At 44.2% G+C, this 25,632-nt stretch overlaps 1 protein-coding gene across 1 annotated transcript in view; it reads right to left on the bottom strand.

Moving 5' to 3' along the window:
• SMOC1 (SPARC related modular calcium binding 1) overlaps positions 1-25,632 on the bottom strand; it is a 135,039-nt gene that overhangs the window by 16,113 nt on the left and 93,294 nt on the right. The window contains exons 8-11 of the mRNA XM_059819561.1: positions 18,290-18,482; positions 17,313-17,395; positions 13,612-13,717; positions 3,781-4,028 (exon numbers count right to left, since the gene is read on the bottom strand). Coding sequence (XP_059675544.1) covers positions 3,781-4,028; positions 13,612-13,717; positions 17,313-17,395; positions 18,290-18,482 — 630 coding nt within the window. The remainder of the gene's footprint in view (positions 1-3,780; positions 4,029-13,611; positions 13,718-17,312; positions 17,396-18,289; positions 18,483-25,632) is intronic.

Genomic DNA, 25,632 nt, shown 5'->3' with positions numbered 1-25,632 from the left:
TAGATGTACTCTGAATTTCCTTTTTATTAACTCAGTCATTACCTGGTTATAGTTTTCTCATAGCCTCTCAAGACTATTGTCAGCTTTCCACCATTATCAGTCCAGAGGCCATTCCCAGGTGACTGCTCCATGCTACCTGCTCCCACACAGCTGCTTGCACAGCAGTGATATAGAGCATCCTCATTCCCAGAAGCCTCCCAAGCACCTAGAGAATCAGTTACTTCTGCATATACCAATAAAAAGGATCCCAAATATCACTGAATTATATCTGCTGTTAGGATTGTCCGTTATTTTTCCTTCTTTCTATAGTATTTGCTCAGCTCCAGTAGAAAGTGACATGCTGTTTAATTACATGCACCCCCACCCTATTTAATTAAGACACATTGATCCTGTTTCTGAACTATGCTCTTGGTAGCCGGCTGTTGGCACAGGCAGTGGCTGGGTTCCACCCCAGAAGTCCTCATGGCCTGTGAAGTGCGCCCAACACCTACCATCTGACAAGCTCTTGGACAGCAAAGCCAATCACGGGATCTGAACTGGCAGAAGGAAATTTCCTGTCAGCTGGCAGAGAGACATTTCTTCGCTGCTTAATCCCTTAGCTTCTCTTTGGGTGTGCACAAAATGCTGACTTTGTCTTCTGAATTTGGAAGAACATAGAGATAAAACTGAACTCCAGCATTTTGCAGCCAGCACAACTAGTATAAGCCCTGCTCAGATTTATAGTCCTCATCTCCAAGATTGCTGGACTCCAATTAATCTTGGGTCCAGTAACTTTTCAGCAAAGCTTTACAGTGCGTGTCTATCTCCTCTCAAGGACCCTGCCTTTTGACTAATGCATGGGGCTAAATTTGTTCTGTGATCGCAGATGGTTCCCCCCTTAACTCAGGCTGTGCAGACTGCACTGATGAACGCTAACTTTTACTAGGCTGTAAATCAGCCTGTTTTCCTTCCACAATTCCTCAAACAGACAATCCTAGATGAAATGATGGCAAAATGATCCCAGTTGCCCCTGACAGATACACATCTGGTTTAAGCACAGGGGCAAGAGCTGTGCAAAGTGGCCACCAGATCTAGCAGATTCCCCAGCAACTTTCTGGGTCATCATAAGGATGGAAAAGAGGAAGAGTTGCTGGTGGACTGGACAGATATTTTCCTCACTGAAGAACCACTGGCTGGCAGCACCCACATACTAGGTTACCACAGGCATCATGAACCTGCTGAGGAGGCGAAGACAGACAGAAGTATGCATCTTGGACAGATTTGAACCTAAGCTGGAAAGAGCTCAGATTCAGGTTTGTCCTTATCAATATCCCAGCTGAATCCTCCCGCATAAATCTTATTTATTTAGACTATCTAGTGCCCAAGAGGCATATAACAGTGCTGATTTATATATGCCCTGTGCTTCCTTCAAGCAACACTATTTCCACGTTTGGATGGAACCGGCCACAAAAAAAACCCCAAAAGCAAAACACTGACAAAAATGCAGAAGCCTTAACATTGGTTTTCCTCATCATCCCAAACCCTACAAAATTTGTATTAAGTTTTATTTTCAAAATCATTACAAACATTCAGTTTGCCTAGCCTAGCAGGAGGCACTCTCACATGGAATGACGACTCCATTTTAGTCCTTATGCTGCTGGATACTCAACCAGGACTTGGAACACCTGAGTCAAGTTCATTTGTAATGAAGTATATCAAGGGGAAATGATGACTTTCCTTGCCTCCCTCTAACCCTTCCTCATCCAATCCAGACCAGAAAAACCTTTCCAGCAAAGCTTTTGTTGAAACAGAAACATTTCCATGAAAAGTTGTGGTTTCATCTGACTGGCAGTTTACAACTGAAAGTACGTCATCAAAAAGGTTCCCAACCAGCTTTTGGCTTGGACCCACAGTGACCTCAGCCCCAGCAGATGTTTGGAGGCTATGGTACGGAGAAAGAAACAGAGTGCAAATACACAGACTAATTGGCTGACTGCATGCACCCATGATCAGGATAAGTTGGAGAAGGGGTAAGCTACTGGTTATTTCTTAATTTAGAAGTTCTTGTGAATAGAAAGCAGAGCAAACATGTCATCTACCACCTCACAAATTCATGACTTTTTAAAAAAGATCCATCACAACCTGCTTACTGTACCTCTAGAGTAGTCTCCCTCAGTTCTTTCCTACATGTCAGTACCTGCTCCCTGCACTGCCCCCGCTACTGCTTTCTAGCCCTCACCAGCCTTTAGCCCCTCACCTCAGTCCTCCTTCCACACAATTTACCCATTTATCTTCGATCCTCAAGGCCTATCAGGCCTTTAGTAGTATGTGGAGCTGTGTGATAAAACAATGTCAGAGGCCCTTTTTGCATACAATCCTGTCCTCATACAACGGAAGAAACCATGAAAGGTCAAGGCTGTGTTCTCAGCAAATAGTTGGGCAATCAGGCACTCACAACAATGTCTCACTGCTTTCCTTCCTCTTCACAAGGGCTCAAAGATTCACATTTTCTTCCTTCTCTCCTTGTTTTTTTTTTTCTTCCCCTTCCATAAACTAAATTTTGAACAGTTGGTTGGCCAAGGCAGCAGATTCCAGAGAGTCTTATTCCAGGCCAAATAGCAATAAAACTCATTTGGCCTATTCATCTTATTGGGAAGGTAATAAAATTAAGGAACAGGGTTGCTATTTTGGTATGTCATTCCTCAGTAAGGTACCGATGACTAAGAAAAAAACTTCCACTGAGCTAGGGAAGCTGAATGCTTCTCACAGCTGACGAGTAATGCAACAGGCTTATTATGATAACTAAGATGTTTGCAAAGCACCTAGAAAAAGCAACTTCCCAACACCCAAATGCACCGACTCCCTTCCCACTCATGCTAAACCTGAGGAAAGAACTAAAGAAAGGTTAAGTCTGGAGAAAGAAACCTACCCACCCTTCCCAACTGGCACGACAGTTATAACAAGAGCTGTCCGTGCAGCCAAAACACCTGCACAGGAAATTAGTCCCCTGGAATCTCCCTGTTTGCCTTCTCCTGCCAAGCAAGTCTGCCCACAGTCAAGAATGACTGATAATTATTGAATTTGGGTTGAACAGTTTCAATTCATAAATTTTCCAAAAATACCAATCTGGTCCAGATCCCAACAGAAGATGATGTAAAGATGAAAGATAAAGAAAAGGAAGGAGGGTGGGTTGGTTTCTCAGGCACTAAACAGAAAGGAAAATATGTTATTCATATGCCCTATTTCTCCCCCCATCTTAAAGTGCAATTTAACTCCGAAAAAGGGCAACAGTAGAGCCCTGTGCTTTCCTTCTGAGTTGTTCTCTCTGCGTCATCCACTTTCCTGCATGCAGGGTTTAGCAATGAAAATAAATATTATTTCTGTTAGTCAACAGGGTCTCTGGAGAAGGACTGGGTCTGTGCTGGCTCATACATCATCCAACCTACATGGCTGAGACAACAGAATGTTGTTAGCAGTGTATTACTCAGAAGGGACATTTCCTGAGCTACAGTTTCCAACTACAGTACAAGCAGGGTAAACAGGCACCACAAATGAAGCAAGGCTCATCTTTCTGCTCTGCTTCTGTAGAGAGCTTAGCACAAAGGTCCATGATAAGGGATATAAGACAGAGCCATAACACAAATAACGAACTACATTTGCATGGCAGGGTATAAATCCCACTCATTTTCTCACACAAACTGGCACTTTTGAATCACCTGGGAGAAAATCGATTCCTGAAGTTTGCTGTAACTCCATGTCAAGTCTTTTATTCTCATGCAATGGGGAAGGAAAGGCACTCACCTCCTTCCTTGCTGACTCCCAAGCACCCCTTCAGCTCCTGAAGTGAGATCGACTTGTCCTTATTGAGGTCACAGTAGTCAGTGAAACGTCGGGCACATTTCTTGGGCTTGGCTTTCTTCTTCACATAACGCTTGAAAGGCTTCAGTTCCCGCTTGTTGATGTCATTGCTGCTGTTGTTGTCCAGCTGGCTGAAGTACCAGTGTACCACTCGCTCCTCCAGCGTGTGGCTGGGGTCTGGCTCAGAGAACCTGGAACAGAGGAAGCACAGGCCCCCAACAAGTGGGTGCTCTCACCAACACTGTCAAGCACATGCTGAGGAGCCAGAGCTGCTCACCAAGTCAGACATGCACTATGCCACACTTCAAGCAGGCAAAATACACAGGTCTTACAATCTCCTCCTTTTAGCTGGGCTCTTTTGAGAGAGATGAACTTTTTCTAAAAATGTCCTTTAGCATTAACAAGTGGTGCCAAGAGATTCCTGGAGGCTGATACCCTCATTAGCTCTGGTTCTCTTCACACCAGTTGCTGAAACTCTGCCCAATCCCAGAAGGATCCCCTTTAGAAGACAAGAGGCAATCTCCATGGTCCTTTTGACCCTTGAGCTCCCATTCAAGTTACCAGCAGGAGAGCTGTGAGTGTCAGCTGTCATGGTAGTTTCTGTGATAGCAACATCTAGACTTCAGAATGGGAACAAATTCATCTAATGCAAGACACATTCATTATTTGAACGCGCATCTTGCCAAGGACAACATTCCTGATGTATCTATTTATACAATCTGAACTCCTGTGCTGTATTTTCAGCATACTTAATGCTTTTCACATGGTTCATTTATACACAAGAATTCCACAGTAGACAAGCACCACAAATCAATCAGTTTGCTTCACTTCTTACTCATTGTGATATTACAAGTTTGAGGTTATTTGGCTCACATTTTCTTTCTGTGGACAACAACAGACAATATCAGAGAGGAGAAGAGGGGCAGGAGGAAAAGCAACAGCTGAAGATGCACTAATAGAGAATGCTGGCATTCAGCATCAAGCCATCACTGAACAGGCACTGTTATGCCATACCATTTAAGCCGTGTCTGGTGCTCTGCAGCAGCAGTGGGAAAGGGGTTATTCCTCAGTGATACAGAGAACCAGGGAAAAAGAATTCTTCTTTAGAAAGAGTTTCAAAAATTGCACTAAGCTAATCCATCTTTTCTCCATGTGATGAGTGTGCCAACAGAGAAAGCTGAAGTGAGGCTGAGACTTGAGCCTTTTTCCTCCCAAGAATAAAGCATTTCAGTGCATGGAAATTAGTGGATAGGTAGTCAGACATGCTACACTGGCACTGGTTGCTCTGACTTATTCCAGGAGACACCTCCAGCTGCTGCCTAATTCCTTCCCCAGCAGTGAGAGGCACAGTTGCATGCTGCAGGCAGCCAGGTTCTGGTGTGAGTTTGGGGCAGTCTAGCTGATGGGGAAATATGAACCCACTACCTTATAAAATGCACTTTAAGACTGTCACCAACCTTGTTTCAGAAACTGGTAGGATATATATTTAAATGGTCACTGAAAATTTCTTTGTTGGGAACTAGAAGGGAGAAAATTCTTTTGACCTTCCAGTATGACCAGTTTTGCCTCTAAAGCACCGCTACAGAGCCTGAAAAATAAAAACCCCACCCTACCCCCTACGGTAATTTAAAACACTACTGAAGGGGAGTCTGCAACATGCAGAAAGCAAGCATGGGAGCTTAGGTGGAGAACACAGATCACCATTAACCTTCTCTGATAGCTTTTACAAATAAGGATACAATTTAGAAAGGTAGCGCTTATCCAGAGACATCTGGATCCTCGAAACAAGTAAACACACACAGTAGGGAGAGGCAAATAAACTGCACAACATTTTTGCCAAGGTTTTACTTGAAATTATCTCCTTCATCATTTAATTCTTAGCTGAGAAGCAGCCTGGCATTCAGTCACAGCATCTGGTTAATGTACAGTGGGATAAACACTGTGGGGCAGGAAGATGAGGTTGGGCATAAGTTTGGCTTAGTTTTGGGAGCCAAAATACAAGGCAAGCCCCTGGAGCCACCTATGGACAAGTAGAAATTGCAAAAATCTTCCCAGGAAGCTAAAGGAGTACCCAGATTTTTCAGAGCCTTGAAACTGTGTGTGAAGACCAGGATGACAGGACATCCTGGTGCATGTTTTTATGAAATCCTGTGGCTTGTTTTTATGACATTTATGAACATAGTCATTTGCCTCTCTCCCTTTTGGAAATGAGCTGGCTGTCATTTGAAGATTAGCATGTTTCCAACAGCCACAGGGAATTTCTGTATTGCAAGGGACAATATTCTGCTTTTGCTGAGACAGAGGAATAAAACCTGAGCTTTTGCATGTGAGATTCCCCTCGTCCACACCTCGGCCTGCCCTTTGTTTCCTGAAGGCCCACAACTGGAGAGGCAGAAACGAAGAAAATAGAGCATCTTAGAACCAACAGCAGAAAGACAACAGACAGGAACACAAGCTTCCCTCTACCTGCTAAAGAGACACTCAGAAGCAGGACTTAAAAGTGCCTCTTTTTCAGAGGCACACCAAGGAGGAGCTCTTATGAGCTACCAAGAGAGGCAATATAGCTCTCTTCTGCACCTCCATAAAGAAAATCAGGGAAATCCACAGGCTAATACAAATACATTGACTCATGAGGTGATGATACATCAATTTTTGCCATTACAAACATGCTGAGAGCTCATGCTGAAAACTGCAGCATGCTAATGGAGCTAAAGAGAGTTAGTTTAACTGCTGTGATTGTAGGAGGAAGGAAGATACAGCCATTTCTGAGTTTTTACCACTTCCTGTTGGCTGGCTTAGCAGGACTGTAGTGCCTGAGGTGGTTGCCTGCCCTTTCTGATGACCATCCAGAATCTCAGCACAGGAAAGATCCACACCACACCTTAGTGCAGCCATATCTCCCTGGCTTATGAAATGACATGATACACTAAAGAAGGCTGAGGTTACAACACCGTATCTATCTTGACTTTGACGGCTGCCCATGCAAGACAGTTATGCACCATCCATGAAACATGAATTGATGCAACTTCACAGCACTGCTAAGCCACCCAGCTTTGATGATGTGCCATGACAACAAACATACCTGCTGGGTCAGCTGAAATAAATCTGGGGGCTATAATTGTCCTGCAAGTACAGATTTGCAGGAGTATTCCAGGGGAATTTCCCTCTATTACCTCTCCATTGCTGTTGCAAGAGAAATAAATCAGCCCTTGGATACAAACTTCATGTGTTGGGCTGCCTCTCTACTCATTCAGACCATAAAGGAATCAGAAAAACCAAGAGAGAGCAAAGCTGCTTTGTACATTCTCAACTCTCAGCAAAACAACATCTCTTGCTCTAACACCAGTCATACAAAACTCCACTGAATTCCAGTCTCTCACTCCAGTGCTGTAGCAGCTTTGTAAGACCTAGTAAAGACAGACATTACCAAAATGCAGACAACCTTCTCAGTCTTCTTGTGTTGACTACATTACAGCTGTACTTACTTTTCTTCCTAATTGTTCCTCTTTAGCACTCTATGGCAAAACAATCAATCCTAAAGAATGAGTGCTGGGGAAGCAAAAAGCTCTGTGCAAGCTGATTTTCCAAATCTAACCTGCTATTGCTGGATTGCTTCTGTACATAAGCCAGAAAGTTTAGCTTCATTATGCAGCATAAGCCCATCCACAGTCCAACAATGAAGAGAAGCATGGTCTGTCATTAAGAGCCTAGGACAGGGAACCTGCTCTCTCAGCTTGCTTATGAATTTGTTGGCATCAAGTATGTAGTCTTCTCTAAGTAGGCTTTTGCTCCTCCTCCTGTGTAATGTGCTATCAGCTTCCTCATAGGAGGAGAATACTTATTTCTTAGGTGGCTTAAGCTTGGAGATATGTGGGTTAAGGTACTGTTACTTTTAACAATACTATTTTCCAGTCGAGACATACTTCCACAGAACACCTTCCTATCATCTGGTGTAACTGGGGTACAGGCAGAAAGCAAAGAGACTATGAAAAAACATGGGCATGCACTTTCGCAGCTGCACTGAATTTTGGAGCAGAGAGAGAAGAATATGCCAAAATATCAAATAGACAGCTTGAATGTGCACTTTGCATGAAGTCTGTAATGCTTTCCAGCCCTTGAGGCCCCTTGCAAGAAAGGAGGAGTTAACTCAGCGGGAAGGAGCAGGGAAGAAGGGGAGGTATATAAGGTAAAGTATACAAGAGCAGCAAATGTCAGACATTACTCACACACAGAACCGTGTACAGTGTGCAATCATATCCTCCATAGAACTGTGCTGTCAAAGTGTAGTATGTCCCACTAAATTTTACTAAGTAAACTGAAGTCCATTCCTACTAAAGCTGATCCTTTGCTCCCTGAACACTTGCAGCCCCACTGCATTTCACTGCTCAGGCTGCACGGACCCACAGTACTGTTGCCGTGACAGAAAATCCTGATACAAAATACTGCTTTGACAGAAAGCAAGGCTGCAATCTCTGAAGTACCCAGCAGATGATCACCTTTTTGAAGACCTTTAGAAAACCTATTCTTTTGTAATACAAGCTTTATGTAGCAACAATAGCAGCTGAGGCAGAAGGAGGGATGGGGAGTAAGACCAGCCTATCATCACCTAACTGGACTGCAAACAGAGACTATAAACCAGAGGGAGCTATTCCAGGATGAAAGAACACTGATGGACAAGAAGCTGCTAGCAGAAGCAACAGAATAGAAAAAATTTAGTTCAGCTTCCACTCCTAACACACACGGTATGTTTGTGGTCAGGATGTCTACAAGAGTTACAGTTGTAAGTTTCTATGACTTGAAAATATTTTGCAAGGATGTATACCTTGCTTGGTGCCGCTGCTGAATGAAGAACAGATGAGAGCGAAGCTAAAGAAATGACAGGACTGACCCTGCCAGTCAATGCCCATGACAGCTTTGATGATACCCACCAAGGTGCCTGTGGGGAGCAGTGGAAAGTGACATGTTTAACAAACTGAGGTAAAATTCAGAATTGTTCTTGCTCTACTTCCACTTCTTACTCTCCTTTTGTTGTTCTTTGTGGTTGTCTATTCCAAAGTTAAAAGCTGTAATGGTGGAACATGACTTGAATCAAAGAGGATTACTCTAATGGAATTGCAAAAGGATCCTGTATTTGTTTTATTATTCTCCCTTTCCTGTAGCCAAAGAATCAAGAAGCCAACAAAAAACTAAGCTGTGTTCAGACTAAACAAAAGAGTAATACACAGTCCAAATTCATTATGGGGAATGCATAATTCCTCTAGTTAAAACTTATCTTCCTATTACAGGCCCAGTTTCTTCCTCTCCTCCGGCGAAGTTGTGTATGAAACTTTATTCTCAACACAACTTTTCTGAAGATTGTGGGATAAATTATTTAGAAGGTTTAAAAATCACGTCCCTTCACTCCTCATTGAATGTTCAAAGATCCTCCTCTTACATGAACTCTCCCGTATCTTTAATTAGGCTAGAATTTCCACAGGAGCACAAAGAGAAGTTGGTATCCAACTTCAATTGAAATGCAATAGGAGTTGGGCATTAACTTCCCCGCACTGTTAGAAAGTGTCAATCTTTATTAAAACATGGCTTGGCTTCAGAACACCCTGGAGATGTGCCGAGCTGTGCTTGCCTGTTTCAAACTGCTCAACTACAGCATGAAAGGGAACCTCGGGGGCAATTTTCTGAAGTACTTTTTAGGGCTATTACATGGGGAATAATTGGCAACTTAAAATGAAGGGACACAGCTGCTGTGTTACATGGTTAAGGGTAGCTGTTGCAAGCTGCCCTTTTAACCCAAAATTCCACAGGGCATTAATATTTTTGCTGATACTGTAGAGCAAGCCACAGTGCACACATTTTGGCAACTAAAATTCATTTCTGAATTGGCAGGGACCAAAGAGAGTTTCTCAGATGAGGGAAATCCAGGCTGGGATCCCCTTTGGTCTATTTTAGTTTAGGCCCTGTGTAACATAAATATGCCCAAATTAGAAAATAGACTAAAATGTACTAAAGGAAAGTCTACATTTTAAAAAGTGCTGTTCCTATTATATAAGATATATACGAGAACGATTTCAACCATGTGTCTTTTCAAAAAGGATACCAAACACTGGTTAATAAACCAATTTCCTACAAGCGCTCCCTTAATTACTTTGAAAACTTACAGTAACAAGATGTGCCTTGGAGTTATTACATAAACTTAAAATTAAGAATGAATTTTACCAGAGATTTTCTGTTTCAAAAGTCTAAATGAAGTCTACTTGGCTATTTTGCTGTAATATAAACCAGGGCCACGAGGAAGGGAAGTTCTCATCTCATTTACATTATTGTAAAGCAAGAGTAACTCAATTAAAGTCAATAGCTTTGAACTTGCTTAAACGAGACAAGACCTATAAGGGCTTACAAGGTTGTTTTAAGCATGACCAATAAAAAAAAAGTCTTATCAGGTTTTACTTACATGGCCTGCAGCAATCCAAGCTGTACAGCCTCACTTTGCTGCTACTAGATTGTTTTTGTGTGTGCCAAGTATAAAGTGTGCAGTTTAGTACAGCTCTATGTAGTATTTTAAATGCAGATGTCTATCATTTCTCCCCATGCTCCTCCTTCCCCCCCCAAAAAAGCTAATATGGACATTAATTGCAAAGCCACATAGCTTTGCAGCATAAATAGGTGAAGTCTTCAAGATGAAGACACTCAGCAAATGCAAGAAGTTTTCACTCCTCATATCCAGATTCAGACTGAAGGCCGTAGGGTCATGTAATCTGATTTCCTGTATATCATACTCACAGAATGTGAATCAAATTACTCTTAGAATCATAACTCGGGTTTGACTAAAGGAAGTCTTTCTGAAAGGCATCAGGTCTAAGATGAAAGCCTTAGCAAGAGGGAATCTGTCACCTCCCTCATGACTTCATTCTGCCTTAGAATTGCCCTCGCTTTAAAGAAATTTTGATCACAAGTTTGTTTATATTCAGCTAATCATGTTCTTCCCTGCTAGACTAAAAAGCCTGCAGAGCTTTTGTCCCTATGGAGATACTCAGATTATACGAAATCATCTTTCAACCTTTTTTTTCTTTCTTTTAATACCGTAAAGAAGGCTGAGCTCCTTAAGACTCTCACTGTTAGGCTTTTTCAGCCCTTGACACTTTGGAAAGGCTCTTCTCTGTGTTTGATCCCAAATTTTAATGTTGATATTAAAGATGCATATTGTATGCCAGTATCATCTCCCTGTTGCCACAAAGAAAGAGGAATACTCCCTCCCTTCCCCAAAACTCCTACTTGCTGCTTCTCTCATTGATTAAAATACAAAGGACAATATATGGGGCTAACTGACATGGGGGTACAGCTTGCTGTTTGCCTGGCTTGCCCTCTGCATAAGCTTTGCTGGTGATACACTAAGAATTTATCTTAGATCATTGGGTACATTTGTTCAAACTCTAAAAAAGGCCCAAGAGGATGAAATGCCGAACACTGTAAAGGAACAGAAAGAGGGAGGCTACAGAGGAAACCAGTGCACGTTTAAATACAGAACCTGTTCTGCCACCATTATGGCAAAGACGGAGAAGAGCCTACAATAAGTGAAGCTTGCCTCACGAATAAGAAAACTGACATTAAGACATTAAAACTGACATGACTGACATTAAGAAAAATCAGACAGTCAGATCTCTAGCTTTTCTTTTCAACATGACCTTCTAAGCAAACCTGGGCCAGGGAGATACAGGATGAGCACCATCATAAATCCAGTATTTTGTTAGTTCTTAAGGCTGGCAATTAATTAGCCCTATGATTAACCCTATAGGTAAAATACCCCTTCGTCTTGGAAAAGAGCATTTATTTCCATTGCCAAAGCGAAGTTAGGTCACCCAGCCAATTTTACATATTCCTGAAGACAGGACTCACGACACTCCTCCCATTGAGAAACTTGGAAAGCAGGACTCACTGCACCGATACAGCTTCCCAACTCTCCAAACTCATATGAAAAGAAAGCTGTACTGATTAAATTTTTATTTAAGTACCCAAAATTCCTTGAAATGCCTTTTTTTTTTCCAAAATAAATGGCCCCATCATGGCACAGTGGGATGGAAAAGCTTGACGCGTGTTCTTTGGGGTATGCACTTAGCCTAGCTGATGCACATGGAAGTTTACGCCAGAGCAGTTTCCTGAATTTAATCGTGACTGTGGGCAGGCAGAGTATTTGGGTGGTAGCAGTCTTTCGCCTTACAAAGGACAGCCTGCTAAAAGATTTCTTTTTCCCCTTGCAACTGGGCTGCCGACACTGGGGCTGAAAATAAATCAACGTGACGACTGTGTGAAGAGCTGGGCAATGAAAAATTCTACCAGAAAGGCCTCTATTGAAAGCTGAGAAATACACAAAGCTTGGGGAACATTAGGAAGCAAGCCTGCTGGTTTATAGAAGTGCATACATCTCTGGTCTCTACAATATTGGTTTATATTAAGCTTTATTTTAAGAGTGATGATTACATTGGCTGGGTTTCAGTCTCTGTGCCAAAGATGCCAAATAAATAACAAATACTCTCCAGGGCTTCCCGCCACCCCTACCCACTGCATTTGAACCATGCAAATTAGACAGAATTGACATTGGAATGCTTATGGCTGGGAGAGAACGACGTATTTCCCATCCTTGGGGCATTTTTCATCCTGTTTATATGAATACAGACATGCTAGGCGTACACTGCTAATTCTACGGGTTACAGAATATTCAGTGCGCAGGCACTCAGGCACTGGCCTGATTTGTAAGGTCCAAATGCAAGGTTAAAACCATATGGGTTCACAAGCAATCCATACTGAAATCAAGAGGCACAGAAGTGAGTTTTTTGTCTTGTTAAAGATGGCACTGCTTCCTTCTACATTTTGAAAGGGGAAGGAAGGGGATCAACACCATTCTCAATATATTGGAGCAATACCTATAGAAGTAACACACGCACAGAGGCACCTCCTCCATCTCTACACCCCTATGAACATGAGCACATTATTCGTTGTGGCAACCCTGCATGCTAAACGTGCACTGACCCCTTTTATAGTCAGGGGAATCTAGAACCACAGAAGTCTTGCCTAGCCGAGGCAATATAGCACTTCTTTTAAAACCATCACAGTCCGTTCTCAACAGCCTGTCCTGCTGCAGCACTGCAGCTGCTGCACTAAGGGGATTTGCTGTTATCAAGCAGAAGGGGGAGACAAGACCTCAGCTTTTCTCCAGCTCCCCAGAAATGCAGAGTTCTGCCCACCTCTTGCAACAGGCCTGACCTGCTGCTCCTTCCAAGAGGGATGAACAGGCAGCTGGTCAGAGGGGAGGGCCATGAAAAACAGCTCCTCTCCTCATCGGCAGGCTGGCTCCAGCCCCACAGCAAAACCACAGCACTGCTACTGCCAAGAATTCACTTCGCATTCTTCACTCCCCGTGGTAGCCACTAGGCCACACGGTCTCCTTCAATCCATTTGCATTTTATTAGGTCTTTTCATGCACCAGGGGACAAAAGAACAAGCCACTTCCTCCCACTGAGCTCTCATTTCACACTTCAAATGGGCTATACTAACCTTTATGGTGGAGCAGCTGCCAGGGAGGAGGGGCAGGAGGAGGCAGGCAGGGCTAGGATGACATGACAGAGCAGCGTCTGAAGATGCAGCCTCAGCTCTTCTCCCAGCAACCCAGAAGAACCCGAATCGGCACAGAGCAACACCTTTCCCTCCCGCCCCCATCTCAGGGGCACCCAGAGCTCTGCAGCCACCTTGGTGGCGTTCAGCCCCAGTGCTTTCTGGACTCACCTCCCACCCCCAGTAGGTGCTGCTGAGTTAATCGCCTGTACCATGTCCGTAGTCAGAGCATCGAGTAAGCTGGTAATAAATTCAACTTTCTTCCCTTCTGGGCAGCCTGCAGAAAGAAAAGAGGATGTTTAATGCAAGAACACACAGGACTGGTCTCCTACTCCGGTTCAGCAAGGATCAGCCAGAACATCCTTTGTCTGTAACATGCCAGCCATCACCACAGTCCCTAAGGAAAGGCAGAGGAATCCCTCAGTGGGTTTCTCTGCGTGGCAATTTGTCCTGCAGCTTTTGTCCAGGCACACACAGGGTCACCGACAATGTCTGGCAGGAAGACCATGTGGTTAGCTTTATGGCCTCTCCCAGTTCCCTACCAGCATAACTACAGGGATGTGCTGGAAGTGCCTGGCAGATGGGAGTTCACATGGTGACGCTTGCAGAGAAGTTTACAAAACAACTTATTACCTCCTGGGCCATCTTCCTCTGAAAACATGGCTGTTCTGAGGTCCTAACTGACAGTTTAAAGCTTCCCAAAGCATGGGCCAAAGCAAGGACTGCTGCTTGCACTCTCCTCTTCAGGCACAGAGAGCATTGCCTGCCAGCAGCTACCACAATAATTCAGTTCTTTGCATGATCACACTGCATGGGAAATACGTCAGTCTAAGTCAACACGTGGTAATCGCCCCCAGTCACTGCTGGCTTAAGCAGGACAAAGCGGGCTGAAGACGAGCTTGGTAACCATTTCCATTACTTAGTCCTGAGGCCCTCTAGTTCCCCACCATCATAACCACAGACTGAAGAGCCTTCTATCCTTAACAGTGCCAGCCTGTTATGACACAGCTGAGACAAAATTCTCCATCTCCTCACCTTTATGAGGTAACCTATGCCATTTCCTCACTTCTTAAAGGAGTAAAAGCATACTTCATTTACTACCACATTAATACTGTAACAATTAATCTAGCCTACCAAGGAACAAGCATACTTGACTTCAACCCACCATCTCCAAAGCCACTGTCCAAACCCCATCACCTCCCATCCTATTGTCTTCTCTTGACGTGTCAGAGAAGCCATCACCACATGCCTCACCTCTTCTCTTTCCTCAAACCACCATTCATTACCAATTAGTCAGCTGATTAAGGCAGCAGACATCAGAAAACAGCCTCCCCTAGCAACACATAGCAGTGTCAACACTTCTGCTTTTCTTGGACAAGCAGAGAAGCATGTGTACCCCAAACAGAGCACCAGAAACTTACTGTAATCCCTCGACAGCTGAAAGCAGCTTGCAAATTGATCTGACAAAACTCCCTCCTTTGCAGTATTACAGGCTCTGTTCTCTGCAATAGCTAACCAACAGTCCTTCGCCTGTCTCCATATTATGTGCATTACACACACGCACACCCCTCAGCACTCGTTTGGCACATGGTCCAGAAAATGTCAGCATTGTAATGGGTAAGCTGCTATGGCAGCCAGGGTAGACCACTCACTTAAAGGAGCTTTTTGTTGCAGTAATGAGAAAGTTGAAAAACCATTTGCTAGAAGTCATCTCCCCAGGGCCTCAGCATCTCGTCTGCAGGAATTAGCAGCTTGCCATTTGCTATGTGCAAGCAACACGTTCCTTCCTTCTTTCTTTCTTCTGGCTCTTGTGGGCACAGCCATGACACAGTTTGTGAGGAAGGTATGTGTAGGTGTGCAAGGATTTGGACTTAGGTCTCCCCCACCTTGGCCTCTGCAGGATCTCTTCACACAGGCCAAGATGCATGCTGCCTGCAGCACTGAGAGTCTGAAGAGTGGGCAAACCTCTAAAGGGGGAATAAGGTTAGGGGTCCCCCTTACAGAACTGAGTGCAAATGGAATGATCAGTCTCAAATTAAAGCAGGTTTTTTTCTTAAAATGCAGTTCTGGTAAGAAAGAGGAGCAGAAAATGTAGAAGGGAACATCCCCTCTCAACCCCTGCAGTTCTGGCTCACCAGTGAATTTTTGCATACAAGAGCAGCTAATCAAAAAAACCTCAAGTCTGAATCAAAAGATCATGGAGCATAGCATCTCTCAGGAAAACAAACCAGGATCAGATCTGCTGTCTCCTAGTCTGATACAAAGGTATTTTCAGTGACAGAAACCATCATGCCAGCCAATGCAGCCAAGCCCAGAGCTGAAAGTTTACTCAGGTACAGAAAAGTGGCTTGAGCTGAGAGAGTAACTCTCCTGGAGTCTGATGCTGGGATCAGACCACTAAGCTAGAGAGCATCATGTGTCCTCTTCTGCATCAAGTAGTTCTTGGCCCCTTGTCCAGCTGCAGCGCAGAAGGGGAGGGAGAAGGGAAACGAAACCATTCTGTCTTCCTGAGAAATCAGAAAGAGAGTCTCAAAGAAAAAGCCCAAGAGCAAATTATTTTCACAGAGGAGTTCTGGAGAGGCAGGGGGGAAGTGTAGGGAGAGGCAGTAAAGCAAGGGGAGAAGGGGATGGGGAAGAAAGGAAGTAAAGTTATTCTATTTTAGCATGATTTCCTAAGGAAATGAGCCTTAATGCAATCATTTAGCTGGTTTCCCTCCCCCCACCCCCCAAAGTAATACTTGAACCAATTGTCCAATTTCATTCGAATGTGAGAGGGAGGCAGATAGGAAATTTCTACACAACTTGTGAAAATGAGGAGCTGCATAGAAGAGCGCCCTGCTGAGGGCAGAGCTGCTAAGCAGAAAGCTACGGGGCCCAAGGTCAGGAGCTGGCAGGAGGAGGATCAGGAGACACAGAAGGCAAATCTGGAACAAATCTCATTTCCTTTGCTAACCTGCTCGGGGACAACTCACTTAATGCTAGCCCTAGAAAGGGCCAGGAGAAAATCAAGTGGATCCAGAGCTACCAGCTCTTTCTGCAGAGTTCCTGGTCTCTATCTTTCCCTCATGGTGGAAGGGGACCCACTGTAGCTTGTTTTCAAGTGGTCAGCCCCCACCCAGGAGAGCAATGGCTGATCTCTCACTCTGCTCCTTAGAAAGGCGTTGGGAAGGGAAAACCAGAGCACAGGCAGGTAGGATAGCATTTTTAAGAGCCACACAAACACCTACACACAGCACATTTTCCTAATAGAAACAAGATAGGCAAACAGTAAATTATGGTTCGTCACTCTGTCAAGAGGGAAAAGCAGAATATAAAACAAGCAGCAATGGGAGATAAAGTGGGTCCCAAGCAGAAAATGAGAGATAAAGTCCAGCTAAGTGAGCAGCCAGCATTAGCTATGTGGCCTTAGTGTACCAGGAACACTGCCCTGCCTGGTCTCTGCAGTGTCCAGGAGCCAGCTGGTCCACTGACAATTGCCAGCTGTGTCCTCTTTTGTTGCTCAGAGCTGCTGAAAAGCCCTGCTAAATGGAACGGATCCCATCCTGTCCAGGCTTTGAAGAATTTTCAGTGCTGATCCCGTTCTTCCCCCAGGGGACCTCCAGGCATCCAGGTTTCTTTCCTGAAAATTCTGATCCCAGACATGTTTTCTAAGAAGAGCAGACAGGCAATAAACCAGCCCCCAGAGCACTCCCAGCCTTTTCCAGTTCACTGCTGAAACTGGAGGTGATCCAAAATAACACAGAATAAAACCCATGGTAAAACATGCATGGTGAGAGAAATCCCCCATCTCCTCAACAATATTCTTGGCCTCTTAAGAGTCCCAAGGTGAGACAAGGGGAGAAGGCAGAGACAGGATCTTGTTCCTCTCTGACCTGGAAGTTCTCTGTCCTTGAATGGATCGTCAATCTCTGTGCTCTTCGATCTGGCATCGCTTTCACACACTGGGGTCTCATAGCTGAAAAAGGAGAACAGCAGATACTAAACCATGTGATATAGCTTTAGTGTCATCAGATGGTTGTGAAGGGGTCATCTTATCTTCTCACTGCAGGGGAAACAAATAAACCTGCAGAAGAAATACTATTGTCAAGCATCTGTCTGCTTATGGACAGTCAGCAACAGCAGCAGAAGTGGAAAGAGGAGGAAGAGCATATTCTAAAGTCCAATACCAGCCCAAACAGGTAAAGAGTGCAAGACCCTCTTCCAACTCTTGTGGGCTCAGGTTGAGCTGAGTTCCAAAACTGTCCATGTTCTGCAGAATCCATCTAGCTGAGCTTAGGTCCCAACTCCTACAGACCTGTTTTTATAACTTGCAAGACCCACAATTAGTTTTTAAACCCCAAGTGAGAAAAGATTCCCCAGGCAGTTTTAAGATACAAAGTAACTTAAAGAAAAATCTACCATTGGCTTAAAGTCTATCAATGCACAACCAAACAGTCTTCTAAATCTGTACTGGTCAGGATCCAAGTGGCTGCAGCATGGAGATATAAAGCAGAGGATAATGCAACAAAGCCACTGCTCTTTTCACTGCTCATGTCCCTGACCTTTACTCTTGAGCAAAGCCCTAGTTCCTCCTACCACCCAAAAGCTGCAAGCCAGAGAAAAAAAGGCTGCTTTGCATGAATACTTAACACAGGAAAGTAAGGGCAGTAGTTACTATGCTCCAGCTCCTACAGAGAGGGAGCTGCACAGTAACATTCAATAGGGAACATCCCATACGGCATTGCTAGCTCTAAGGAAGGTACTACAGAGCTGACATCTCTAGAACTAGGACCTTATCTGATATAGCAACAGTATTTTTCTATATCTCATCTTCTCCAGGCAGGCATCTCACCAAGCCTATAGCTCTTACCGAGTGGAAGTACCAGGCAAGGGGCGTCCCGTGTCCACCAGGACACACCAGCAGTACCCAGTCGACTGGTGGCATTGCACTGGTTTGTAGAGCCCTCCAGGAGCACACTCGGGGATGACGATACCCTCGCGGGGATTCTGCCTGGCCTCCTCCAGGGCACTCTGCCTTTCCTGGTCGCAGGAGTGAACTTTCTCTGGAAGATGGGAGGGAGGTTGGAGGGGGTGGAGAAAAAAAGTCAAATCAAGATCACCTTCCTCAGCTCAGCAGGATATGGGTATCCTTCACATCAGGATACCTTTGTGACTGTTTTCTTCTCAGCAAACACCAGTATGTCTACATCCCTAGGGACTCAGGGACTTCTGGGTTGAGAGCTTCCTCCAACATTTAGCTGTGACACAACAAGATTATGGATTATAGATGTTGACTGCCAGGTGCCCAGCAAGCCAGTAACAGCAGGAAAAAACTGTTCCTGTTCAGCTGGGGTTTGGAACAGAGCTATCAGATAACAATAATTCACTATTACTGTAGCCATGGTGTGAGCATTTCCCAGATGATATTTTCACATACTGAGAGATCCTAAGTTGTGACCTGTGTTTTTCAGTTAAACGAAGGAGGCAAACACTATGCCCTGCACTCATCATCTCTTTCTCCAGACTGCAATGCACTCTTCCCTCTCAATAGCGTCTCCCCAACATGATCCCAAGAGGAGCAGTAGATTATGTTTTAACACTGCCTTATTCAGTGCAGACAGCACCTGCACACACCTCGGCAGGGAACAGAATGGGATATCCCATTCTACCCACACTGCCATCACCTCTCCAGCACACTCCACCGCTGTCCCCACCTGGAAAACAGAGGGCACTCAGCGCAGCTTCCTTAACCACCCACCCTGAAGTAAGTAGGGCCCTGTCCCTCAATAGCTTATTACACAGACAAGGTTATTTCTGGAGGCATTGTCAACCAGAGAACATAGTACACAGATAGCACATGCCAAAGAACAGAAAGAAGCTGAGAAGTGGCTTCTGCAGCCAGCCTGGCACCTTCAGCCCTAACACTGCCTCTTCAACAACCATCTGTAGAGGAGTGATGCATAGAGAGGTACCAGGCTGCTGCCTCTTATATGGGCCAGGCATTAGAGGGGGAAGAGATGCACAGAGTACCCGTGGGACCTTAAGACCTATTTGTCTCAACAGCCAGAAGTTCTCAATTACAAGTCTTTAAACATTCTGGCCTTTTGAGGAGTAGGAAAATTATTTCAACTTTGGAAACCACTGAAGGTATCACAGAGAGAAAACAAAGTGTGCATGTAGGACAGAAAGCAGTCAAGGCAGCTGATCACAGGATTTAAAACATATCTAAGTCTAGGGTATAAAAAAGACAACAATATAATTCCTAACTTTTATCCTTAAGAGAGTGATGAAAACCAGAAGCAGGAACAGTTGTTCTCTCCTTCCCTAGCTTTCCTCTCCCTTGCAGTTTACTGTGTTTTTTCCTTTTCTTTTTACAAATAAGCCACAACATCTGACATTTCTCACCACAGCCAAGAATCCCCTCAAGCTTTCAATACATAAAATGCTTCAAAACACTGACACGCCATGATGCCACAGGTTCATCCCAAATCTGCAGATGTTTGCATGGTCAGCCAGCAGACGTGGCATGACCTCAGCATCCTGCCCCCGGGACAGGCTCAGCACACAACCAGCATACGCTCACTGTTTCCGTGTATTTTGCCTGCCTGTCTGTACCCCATCAGTTACATCTTATATTTTGGCGATAAATTACAGGGCAGAGAACAATTTTTGTCCCGTATTTGGGGAACGGAAGAGGCGCTGATTCACAACTAGAACTCAGCGGCAGGTACAACACAAAAAACTCCAGCAGGTCTGCACAGCATCACCTGAGTACAGCATGCTTTGGGTAGCAGAAGCACTTCTACTGGTTTCTAATTGAACTGTAGGAGCTAAAGAGTCTCAGAGACCCAGAATGGTCTCTCCTCAGTATTTCAGATCACTGTCAAGGCTGAGAATGTGAAGGGCACCTGAACTTTGCCATACACAAATCCACACAACTGAAACACAGAAAAACTTTTAAGTGTCAGCAGGTCTGACTCAAGCAGAGAGAAACTTGATCGGGAAGGAGCAGGAGGGGATAAAGTCAACAAAAACTGAAAGAGAGCTCAAGCCTCAGCTGATATTTAAGCTGACTTCACTTTGCTGACAGATTTCACATCTGAAAAAGAGGCCCCGTGACTGTTCCCAAGCTGTATGTGGACAGAGAAGTCATTGAGCAAGAGGCCTGCAGGCTCCTTAACAAACCACTTACATCACGAGGGGCCCCCACTTGCCTGCAGTCTGCTGACAGCAATTCACACCTTGGCCCTCAGGTGAGGAGGATCATTCATGAAGCTTGAGGAAGCAAAAACAAGGGCACAATTCCCTATCATCACTTTATATAATAAGCAAAAGAAAAGAAAAACTTCTGCTGAAGAGAACTACATTCCAGGAATTTTTCTGTCTAAATCCCGAAAGCTTCCTGAGTGCACAAAGTCAAACTTAGATCTCTCAAGTCCTTTGAGTCTTGCAAAACTAGCCCTAAAAATGTCTCTGAAAAAAATAAAGTGGGGTTTTTTTGTGTGTCAGGACAAAACATATGCCACTTTTATTGAAATCAAGAAAGAAAAAAAAGAAAGAATAAATGTCTTTTAATGAGTTAGTATCTTATTTTACATACATTTGTAGTTAAGTATGCAAATTACACAGAATAAATGTACAAACTTACACATTTGTACTATGCCATAAAAAATGGCAAAAGTTCTCTGCATATATTAACAGAAATTCATGAGAATTGAATAGTCATGGCATTTATTACCAGAATACAGAACTAATTGGTAGTCACTCCTGTTTGAAGGGTGTTTAAAGGTTAAGTGAAACAAATCTTACAGGTTTTGTTCAGCTGACATCGAACAGATGTAATGATGCAAAATCCTCCATCCTCACTGGTATTCAGTGGCACATCACTAGCAATAATAGCAGTACAACTGAAATAGCAGGGAGATCAGATTTTTCTCATTTCTAGCCTACATCTTGAAGTAGCCACTATGAAAGTCCCATCTATTCCATTAAATCCTGAAGAACATAGAACAGACATACTGGGGCAAACCAAAGGCCCAACTTGCCTCTGTTTCACATCCAGCCATGGCCAAAAGCAGATGCTTAGAGGAGAACAGAGGAACAGGACAAGCATATACTTCTTTCCCCCATGTATTTCATGTCTCAACCAGTTGTGGATCAGAAACTCGCAGAGACAGACACAGAATTCATATTTAGGGAGTAGCAATGTTTTTTCTCTTCCACCAGTTTGCCATGTCTCCCCCCATAAACTTTTATTGACTATGACATCCCGCATCTAGTTCTGTAGCTTGACTACAAGTTGTGTGTGGAACACAGCACACCCTTTGGTTCGATCTAAACCTGGTTCCAAGTAGTTTTGTTTGCTGACCCTAGTTCCTCTGGAAGACGAAATGGTGAACAGTTTGCAGTCACTCCCTCCCTGCCTCTCACTGCTTTACAGATTCCTACTTCGTCTCTTTTACATGCTGAAGAGTCCCAGCCGACCCAGTTGTTCCTTCTCTGAACCCTTTCCAGATCTACCGTACCCTCCCTGAGCTAGAGGGGATCAGAATAGCAAACACATTGACACCAAATGAAGGCTCTGACAACAGCCCTGTGGAAAGTTCCTTCAGTGACATGTCTACTAAGCAAAAGAAAGTATTAACTAGCACTAGCCCCCAGAGAGGCTCTTTCCTCCAGGCTACCACTCTAACAGCACTTAATTCCCTTAAAAAATAAACATGAATATTAACAGTTGGGGTGTATTTCAACAGCCAGCAAAATCAGCTGGGAAATCCATACCATCAGCTTCCCTCGTATGGGACTTGGCATGAACTGCATACATTGTCACCCTGAAAGACGGTCTCGCAGGTAATGAAGGGACCATCAGATGCTATCCCAGCTCCAGGACACTGAAGTCAGCCTGTTCCAGTCAGACTGCTTACTGGAAACTTTGCTGTTGTTGCCAAGCCCAGGTTTATGGAGGATAGTGAAAGCCTACAGCCAAGCTAGAAGGTTTAATGCCAGCTATGAAATTAAGCTGTCATCTTAGAAAGAAGCATATATTTATTATACATGCAGGGTACTTAAAAACCTATTCCCTGTTTGGGGGGGTTGCAGGCACAGAAAGATAAAGAAAAAATGTTTTCTTTCTTTCCCTATATTAAACATTTAGAGGGAGAAGAACATTTAAGACAGCAAGTCAGTGGGACACAAACAGCCTTTCTAGAACCAACAATAATATTGCACACACACACCTTTTTTTTTTAAGGCACTGTCACATTCCCGTGTTTTCTGCCATCTCTGCTTTGATTTAAGACAACCACTAGCAAAGAAGCTGAGTAACACTTGCCAATTTGCTGTTGCTGGCGAGCCAAACCTTCGGGAGACAGCAAATCTAGATTACAACAAATCCAATGACAGCAAAAAAATTATAGGGAATGCGTATACATACAAAGAAGAGAATCACTAGCAGAAATACTCATTTTACCTTAACTGCTCAGCTCTAAAATGCTGTTTGTTCCTTCTTACTCTTGACTGCTTCTAACACTCCTTAAAACATTTTTAAAAGTAGTGTCTCTGAAGCCATGAGCTATTGCAGGAAAACAGGGCTTGAACATCTGCAGTTGTACGTTATTTATGCAACAATTTTCCCCTAGTAATGGCCTTCTGAGAAATACATGGTCAGATTCATAAAAAGGTCTCTCATTCCTGGTCCCTTAAGTACACACATTCAAACATACATCTAGTGCCTGCACAATAAAAATAAAAATGATGGATGAGGTAAGGGACTCATCTGACTGTCTAATAAACTAGAGTTATTAAAGAGATTGGGTGTTTGTTTACCTTACAAAACTGAGAAGAGAGAGTGTCCAGCAGCATCTAACCGAAGGCTTGTGCTTAACAGTTCTCATGCTCAGCTTGCAGGGCTAGTTGCAGCCAACACACCGCTCTGGGGACAAGGCAGCCTCCCCCAACTGCTCTCCTGACACCTAACAACTCATTATTATCAGAGCCAAAGGACCAAGCATCAATCACTGGGGCTGGGAGGATGCTGTGGATGATTAGGGTGGGACATAAGGAAGATCTGCCACCCATTTTCTTATTAAACAAAGAGAGAGACTGTGACACCAAAACCCACCCACCTTGGAGGGATCCCTACACCCTTGAGAGACAGGAGTCCTGCTTCCAAATTAGGCAAAACAGAGGGTCTAACCTCCCCCTGTGCTTCTGCCCAGCCCCAATGAACCTATGTGAATAGCCTAACCCCAGAGCTACAGGCTATGCCAGGCAGGGCAGATATCCTTCTCTTTCCCTCTCTCATTTCTTTTGACCAGAAATTCTGTCTGGACCAGGGAAACTTTTCCCCTGGAGTTCCCGCAAAAAGCTTCAGTTTTAATGAACAAGCATTCATCAGAAGGGGAGGAAAAGGTCTTTTACTGAAGGATTCTTGACCAATCCCCGTTGTTAGTGCTCCAACAGGGACCCGACTTCAAAACACCATTTCAAAAAAATCAAATGCATGCCTCTCCCAAATTTTTTTTAGTCAACTCCCAGCTTTCCCCTCCGTGAGGAACTAGTGCAGCACAGAACGAAAGGCAGCAGTATGGATATCTAGCACCAAGCTCCTATTGACATTCTGTGCCAACCCAAAAGTGAGGACTAAGTGTCTTTGTGCCTCAGTTTTCCTCTCAGTGAGAGAAAGTGTTTGCCTGTCTCCCAGGGAAGCTTAATTCAAACAGGGTTGGTTTCTCATTTTTATTTAGCCTGTCTTTACACTGCTCTGGCAGAGAAGAGGAGCCTTGAACTGGTTATTTTATCACAGCACGTACACCAGCTTAAAGGTGCTTTTACATTGCATAAGGGAGCTCTAATGTGAACAGGACCCCGGTCTGCTCTGGGAGAACAGGTGCCTCATCCCAGTATGGAGCTTACAAAAGCTGTGGGCAGAAAGCGCAGCCTCATTCCACAGAGAAAGTTTGGCACAGGTTATATCAGCAGCCCAAATCTGCATCCCTTCCACCTCGGAAGCAAAAAAGAATTTGAAAAGCCTTGGGTATGCATATGCACAAGGGCTGGCAGGACTAGCAAAGCAATGCTGTGAATAGGCACTAGCCGCCTGTCCCCCGAGCAGGGCTGTGCGTGGAGGGAGAGAAACAACCCCTTCTGTGTTTACTCGGAGTACAATAACAGCTGAGCAAATACGGCTCATAGGGATAGCATAAATCTCTCCGCACCTCTGTTAGTCATCAGCACTGCTACCCACTCCACTCTGTTCTATCTGGGACTGTGGTCCTTCCAGGGTATTCTGGCTAATGTAAAGGTAAAGAGAAAAAGAAACCTCACAGGTGCTCCCAGATTGTACCAGTTGAGCAGTCCTTGCTTTACCTTGGTAGTCACTCAATTTCATTTCTCAAGGCATAGGCTACAGAGCAAGCAGATGTTACTACAGGTTCCAGTGCTGAACAAGTACAATGCAAAGGTTTAACAGGTGGCTTATAATTTTAAAAAATGCATTGTTTTAAGTGGCTCATTAAACTTCAGCTATCCAGGAACACATCCTTCCCCTGCCATTTTCCTTCTGCTCAAAGCGATAAAGCTGCACTGCACTCCCACTACTGTTACATGATGAGAAGCCTATTCAATATCTACCCTCTAGCTTGAAATAAGGAGGAGTGGCTGAAGGAAGCACTGTCCCAGGGATTAGAGTGATCTTGCCGAGGCACTTTTTGATGCACAACTTGTGCTCATGTTACAGAACCTGTGGGCAGTGGGCGCTGCCAAGGAAAGGAGCCTGCTCCACAGGGTTTCCAAACTGGAAAGGAATAAAGCTCCATGCCTGCACTTCTTGAAACCTGCCAGTTGAAAGCTACCTGTCCCTGCAATTCTAACTCAACTGTCTTTCAGGCAGGGCTTGGACTTTTTCTACCACCCCATCTCTCAGGCAGTCAGTCACAGTCCTAGCCCTCCTAGAGCTGTAGCCAGACTAGCTGAAGGATGGCAGAAAGAGAACAATACTTTTTTATGGCTACAGTACCTCATCCTGGCAAAAAAAATGCAAATATTTGCATGTTCATACACAATGCATTAGATGGAGGTCTGATTAAATTCTGGTTCATTAGAGGATATTATAAGTTGTGTCATTCTCATAAGCAAAGGAGGAAAATGTAGACTACATACAATTCCTATGAGATAGTTGCCTAACACTGCAGGTTAAGAAAAACATGCTCCAAG

Source organism: Gavia stellata, chromosome 7, assembly GCF_030936135.1.
Source record: "Gavia stellata isolate bGavSte3 chromosome 7, bGavSte3.hap2, whole genome shotgun sequence".
NCBI lineage: Eukaryota > Metazoa > Chordata > Aves > Gaviiformes > Gaviidae > Gavia > Gavia stellata.
This window is presented reverse-complemented; position numbering and strand designations above follow the sequence as displayed.